We start from the raw sequence: 7,155 nt of genomic DNA on the forward strand, positions 1-7,155 counted from the left end.
TAGGCGTATCGCGCGTTACCAATACGCCGCATCCACAGACGGCACGGAGGGCAGCCAAGCTCAGCGTTCTCCGGGTTCTATTTCTATGAGGTTTGATGAATATAACATGTTTTTTTTTCCTTCTCACAGACGGAGCCAGGGAATATCATTCAGTACAACGGCACCATAGAAGACCAAAGTGTATCAGTGAATGGAAAGGTGTACTGCTACAACTGCAGCTTAGAGGGGCACTTTGGCCATGTAAGTATTCACCAGATGTTTTATATCTGGGCCCAATTTCATAGAGCCTGCTAAGCACAAAAATTTGCTTAGCATGAAAATTCTTTCTTGATAAAAACAGGATTACCAACCAAATTTCCATTTGATGCATATTGCTTGTTACTGGCATACAGCTGTTGTTTGCTTATCCTGAAAACCACATGGAAGTTTGGTTGGAAATCATGTTTTTATGAAGGCAAACATTTCATGCTAAGCAAAATACATTGTAAATACATGTATAGATTAATGATTTTAAAGTTTCTGTTATGTATTTTGTTAGTTTTAGTTTTTTTATAATGAATCCAACCGTATGTGGTTGCAAATAAAATGAACCTTACCTTACTTTACCTTAAATTTTTGTGCTTAGCAGCTCTATGAAATTAGGCCCTGATGTTTTATATCTGGGCCAAATTTTATAGCACCTTTTAGCAGCTGATTTTGTGCTTACTGTGCAATGTCTATTTCATAACGCTGCTAACCGTAAGCACACGAAAAGGCATGCTAACCTTCCGGTGCTTCCGCATGAAAATAAATTACATCACAATGTATTTCCATAGTAAACGCCCAATATGGCTGACCAATTATTTTGCTAACCTGTGAAATACGCTTGCACCTTAGCAAATTGTTCTGCTACAGTAAGCACAAAAATTTTCTCATCATTAAGCAGCGCTATGAAATTGAGCCCTGATGTTAAACAAGAAACAAAGTTATTTGTCTGATGTGGTTTGCGTGGAAGCTAGAACTGGATCCAGTATTTTGCGGAGGTTTGTTCTGTTTTATGCAGCGGGTAAATATAGCACCTATTTATTTAGGCTTGTGGCTGATCCACTCTAAGTAAGTAGTAGGCATCCGCCCGTCAATACTGACGATGGACTGCGCCCGGGGGGTTGTCCTCTCTCTTGCAGCTGCGGCTGTGGCTGAGAAGTCCGATTCTTGCATGGCAGTCTCTGCCACAGTTGTTGCAGACATACGGGGAGGGGGCTGACACATGTGTGGGGGCTGCTACTCGCAATTTCCTCCTCTGCCTCTTCTCCTGCAGCAAGGAAGTGCGCCTCTCTTCAGCGTGGTGGACCCCTGTGGCAACTGTCTGCCTCCAGGCGCTGCGTTCTTGAGCAGCTTCCCCCCACTTTTTGGACAATTGTGTTAAAATAACGTACTTGCATTTGAACATGTGCATACTGAGCATCCTACAAGCATCGTACAAGCATGTGCGCAGACTAGTCACTTTTGGGAGCCAATCGTTGTTTGTACAACCCTAGCTGGGTTTAGTGACAAGGTATCGATACGACACGCTACCAAAGTAGGGGCTTATGCTGTTAATGCCCTCCATTTCACCTTATGGCTAGGCACCTGCCCGGTCAAGGACCACCTGCTAAGCATATCCAATACCATTTCGCAACCCATGTATACATCTACATTTATATAGGACTAAAAAATAATAAAAAAACAGTTTTAAAAACCAAAGGTATACTTTGCCTTCAATCTTCAGGGTTTTACATCCTTTTTCCCCCCTCATAGGAATGTATGGAAGAGCCCATGGACAGATATGCTCCGTTGATACTTCCGTACGTAGTCAAGTATGATTACATTCCTAAGAGGTTCTGGAATGTACAGATGGAACGCGGCCCACACCTAGCAGACTCCATGTCAACAGGCAGCCCACAAAACGAAGAAGAATCCATGTCAACGGTCGACCCACAAAATCAAGACTCCATGTTGACGGTCAACCCACAATATAACGACTACATGTCGACGGTCAACCCACAATATGGAGACTCCATGCCGACGGTCAACCCACAATATGAAGACTCCATGTCGACGGTCAACCCACAATATGGAGACTCCATGTCGACGGTCAACCCACACCTTGGTGACAAAGCAGACTTTAGACTTCACCAAAGTAGAAGCAGGCAAGGCAAGAAAGCAAGACACAAACGAAAACAAACAGGTAAGTTACAACAAAATAAGTTTTGTAAGGACAATGGAAGACTCTGGAACACTAGATGGCAGCAGACTTAACAGGTAAACTTCCATTGTTTATTTAGTTCTGAGATGTGCTGATAACCGAGAACAAAGAATTTACCTGGTATGTCTGCTTTGACAAGCGTCCCAACAGACCCCCACTGGTACAGATTCTAAGTGTCTGAGTATTTCATGGTTTATTACCAGTTATATTTAAAATTACGCTAACAATATCAATACAAAATTCTCCCCGTCTCTAAAAAAAAATAGACGGAGAGCTACAATACATTAAACCGAAGAAGAAGAAGAAGAGGCTTAAGACAAACGAAGAAAAGGTACAGTATAATAAATTATTTGATAAAGTATATACCAACAAAATCAGTTTGATCCCCCACTCGTGTATCAAAACTGAGGACATCTAATTTGATAAGTTAAGATTAAGTTAAGTTAAGTTCATGATTGAATCATGTTCACAGGGTTTGAAATTAGTGGTTGCCCGATCGCAAAATGCGAGTGGAAACAGCGGTGAGCGAGTCAAAACACTTTGTTTACTAGTCTGCGGGGTGAGTCAAAAATGTTTTCCTTTTTACCATAATTGAGGAGAATGTTGGTAAAATTCGAACGAGGGTTTATTTTTAAGTCTGTAAAATGGTTTGATAGGCCTGTCTTGATATTTTTGTATGTGGCCGCGTTTGTGATCGCCATCATGCGTTTAAGTCATACAACATTAAACAGGGATGCCAGTGGCTCTTTCCTTCAGAGCCTGAAAAGATTTTTTAAAGGAAAAGGGGACCACCCCCCCCCCCCCCCAACCCTCCCTCAGACCAAGAAACTATAAAAAACATAACAGCACTTTTTCAATAAAATATAAGGGAAAAAATTCTGATCTCAACATTTGCACAAAATAATAAACCTGTAAAAATTTGAACTCATTGGTCACAAAAGTTGCGAGATAACAATTGGAAGAAAAAAACACCCATGTCACACAAAATTGTGTGCTTTCAGATGCTTGATTTCCGGACTTCAAACTCTAAAAATGAAATTGACATATTTTAGTGGCAAATTACTTCTTTCCCGAAAACTACGTTACTTCAGAGGGAGCCGTTTCTCACAATGTTAAATACTATCAACAGCTCATTATCAAGTCATTTTTATGCAAACAAATATTTTGAGTAGTTACCAATAGCGTCCACTGCCTTCAAGTATGGACTACTGAAATAGCTGTCAGACAAGTGAAATAATAAGCGAATTGGTCCTAGCCACTGGAAAGTTATAGTCTAACCATGATCAGGATTAAAGATTTTTTTCAACTTGAAAATCTAACCTCATGTCTTCATCAAAACCATGCAGGAACAGGACAAAAAACTTGCAAAGCTCATGAAGCAAGAGAGACGGCGAATTAAGAAGCAACAGCATCAAGAGTCTTTGGAAAACGAACCAACCTTTGAAGAGTATGAAAAAGCAAACTCTTACATCATAAAAGGGGGACATGTGTTAAGGAAGAGAGACAAATTAGCAAGGCAGCAGTATGTGGTTGAGGAGCAACCCGTAGAGATTAAGAAAAAAATCGTGCCTGCAAAGACAAAGAAGAAGATGGAGAAAAAAAACGAAAACAAAAAGAGAAAAAAACTGAAGAGAAAACAAGAGAATGCAAATTTTCAGGAACTAAAGCGCCAGTATGAGGAGCAGAAGCAGCAAGACATACAGCAGCAAGTGACATTTCGTCCATCCCAAGAACTGTTTGAAATGGAACTCTTTGGTCGGGAAGATCAGAACTTTGATAGTCAGAAAGATTTAGGACAATCCGAGGGAACACAGTCGGTAAAGGGCAAGAAATTCAGAATGCGTAAACGGCGCCGGCAAGTTCAAGCAGCAGGTGTGTATGAACAGTTCAAAAGAAACCTGCCCAAAGGTAAAATGCTTTGGGTCCGGTATGAAACTATTTTCCACCTTTCATCCTCATGTCTTTTTGTTATTTAAAAAAGTGAGGAAATATTCTACTTGGCTGTGGAAGCTTGGGTTTATTTCCTGAGACAGTTGGGTGACAGTAGCTGGGGCTGTAAACCAGGCACTTTGAACAATATCACATGGTAATACATAAAACAGTGACTGCTGTACATGTATGTTCCGGCACTCAATTGTTCTGACACCCATATATTCCGGCAACCCTATGTTCTGGCACCCCTTTCTTCTGACAACACTATGTTTCAACACCCGTATGTTCCGGCAACCTTACTGGCAAGTTTTCGAGCTCACATGCTTTTGAGCTTTGTGCCCAAAGTTTTTTTTTTTTCTCAACACATCCCTGGTCTTGGGAATCGGATCCAATTCTAATGGGCAAGTCATTTGAAGATGGGTTTGAATCTCACTTTTGTGTCTTGGGGAAGGGCACTTGATTTTTGTTGCTTCTCATTATGTGAGAGTAAGGGTACCGGTACCCAGGTTAGGTCAGAGTATTTTTTGGTTATCAAGAGTTATCAAGAGTATGTGGGTCTATTTGGCTGCGGGTGCTGCATACTCTACAGGAGTTGAAATGGTTCTATGGAATGCTTGGGGCATGGTGAACAGGGAAAGTACAGAGTGTTAAACGATTTAAAACTTGGCCTGACAATTGCCTTTTATTATTCCCATTTGTACAAACAAGACCCTGTTAATATCAGCTTTTCTTGTTTCTATTACTATACAAAAATACAGAGGCCGCTGAGCAGGCAGCGTCATCCAAAAAACTTACCAACAGGCAGAAAAGAAAAGAGAAGAAGCAACAGAAAATAGCTAATGATCAACTCTACCACAAGAAACTCCAGCAAGCTTATCAGGAACATGCACAATGGAAGAGGCAGCAGAAGGCGGTGGGGCAGAGGTTTATGTCTGATAAGGGATTTAGAGTAGAGCCAAAATATTGAACAAGATGAGTACCCCTGAGCTACCTGGCAACCGGTAGTCTAGTTGGTAAGGCACTGCTCTAGAACTGCAAGGGTTGTGGGTCCGAATCCATTGCAGTACCCCTGAGCTACCTGGCAACCGGTAGTCTAGTTGGTAAGGCACTGCTCTAGAACTGCAAGGGTTGTGGGTCCGAATCCATTGCAGTGTGAATTATGTTCTCCTCAGCTGAACAGATACTGGCAGCAGTGGATTATTCTTCAACTGTTAAAGGCTCTATTTACAAAGTCAATGTTTGTTCATAAAGGCTTTAAGTGTACAAATAGTTTTAATTAAAGAAAAAATGAGATATATTTTATTATCAAGTTAATCCCATGCTAAAAAACAGTAGCATGGGGGAAAAGACAAGCAAGAAAAATAATCGAAAGATGCGTGTCTGTTAAAAAAGGTTTTTAAGTATTAAATAATTACGTGAACATTTTGAAGACACAATTTGTATAAGTTCATTTTTTTTGTGGAACAAAGAAAGCCAGTTAAAACAGGATTTGAACCTGTACCCTCCAGATTATGTCGGTTACCATTGGGTTGATTACTTTAACTTATATAAAAAGGTTTTCAGTTTGCGGGGGCAGGTTTTATAATAATATCGCTGGGTATTAATATAGAAAGGTTATCTGACTGATTTAGCGGTTGTTGTAGAAATGCCCCTATGACCACCAGCAAGTCTCATAAATTGTGTAGGTTGTTGTATGATTAAACGATCGATGCTGGCTGCTGTATATTATGGTTTTGTCTTTTGTTTTGCCACTCAATAGTACAGTAGCAAGGATATTAAAGTACAACTCCCTCATGGTCATGGTGTATTTTGAGAACCTTTAGTCTGTTAAAGGCAGTGGACACTATTGGTAATTACTCAAAATAATTGCATGCATAAGAACTTACTTGATAATGAGCCATAGAGAGCTGTTGATAGCATAAAACATTGTGAGAAACGGCTCCCTCTGAAGTAATGTAGTTTTTTAAAAAGAAGGAGTTTTCCACAAATTTGATTTTAAAGCCTCAGAATTAGACTTTGAGGTCTCGAAATCAAGCATCTGAAAGCACACAAATTTGTGTTAAGGGTGGTTTTTTTTTTCTTTCATTATTATCTCGCATCTTTGATGACCAATTGGGTTCAAATTTAGTTAAATTTGTTTTTTGTGCTTTATTGAGATACACCAAGTGAGAAGACTGGTCTTTGAAAATTACCATAGTGTCCACTGTCCTTTAAAATATCGTAAGCGACAACAACGTGTGCCAGGGAAACACGGGTTGTTTGAGTAAACACTTTGAAACGCCTGGATGCACATTTCAAGGAATCTCCATTCAGGTGCGTCACTGATGATTGAATGCAGCAATCAGTCATGCATGTCATATTTTTCTAAACAGGAATTCGGCACAAAGAGATTGGTCGGGTTCAATCAAATATAAAGTTCATCTTATGAGTCAATTACCCTTCCGATAGTATTATTTTGTGTCACAACATGATCTGTTTAGTAGTGTCAGTCGTCAGTCTTATATTTTTCACAGTTCTATTTATGGCCATTGGAAATAAGGTTCTAGGTCTGATTACATTGTTTGGAAAATAAACAAACAATTCAATACACTCGGTCTATTGTTTTTTTTCTTGTTTTGCTGTATGAATGTTCAAGTATTATTGTTAAATTTGTTTATTGGATCCTGCTATCAATCAACAACAAACAACTGGTTATATGCCATAGTTGCTTGTCTATCTATCACGGCCAATACTTCATAAAGCCTGTTAAGCACAAAAACTTGCTAAGTACAGCATAGTATTGTTAAGCAGAAACAGATAACCAGCCCACACTACTGTGTTTGAATTGTTTTCAATTTTTGCTCAGCAAAGAAGTTGTTTTCATTGCAAGGGTTTTTTAATTGCAAGGGTTGTGGATTCGAATCCCACCCGAGTAACACGCCTGTGATATTTTTTTCACAGGACTCTGGAAAGTACTGAGTATACAGTGCTAAAACACATTGGTCTGAGGGTAAAACCAA

At 39.7% G+C, this 7,155-nt stretch overlaps 1 protein-coding gene across 2 annotated transcripts in view; it reads left to right on the top strand.

The window, feature by feature from the left end:
* LOC139953144 (uncharacterized) overlaps positions 1-7,155 on the top strand; it is a 14,459-nt gene extending 7,304 nt beyond the window's left edge. For both annotated transcript variants that reach the window (XM_071952564.1, XM_071952565.1), the window contains exons 6-10: positions 130-240; positions 1,777-2,206; positions 2,491-2,555; positions 3,571-4,096; positions 4,915-7,155. In XM_071952564.1, the coding sequence (XP_071808665.1) occupies positions 130-240; positions 1,777-2,206; positions 2,491-2,555; positions 3,571-4,096; positions 4,915-5,123 (1,341 nt within the window). In that variant the 3' untranslated portion in view covers positions 5,124-7,155. The remainder of the gene's footprint in view (positions 1-129; positions 241-1,776; positions 2,207-2,490; positions 2,556-3,570; positions 4,097-4,914) is intronic.

Source organism: Asterias amurensis, chromosome 21 (genome assembly GCF_032118995.1).
Source record: "Asterias amurensis chromosome 21, ASM3211899v1".
Taxonomy (NCBI): Eukaryota; Metazoa; Echinodermata; class Asteroidea; order Forcipulatida; family Asteriidae; genus Asterias; species Asterias amurensis.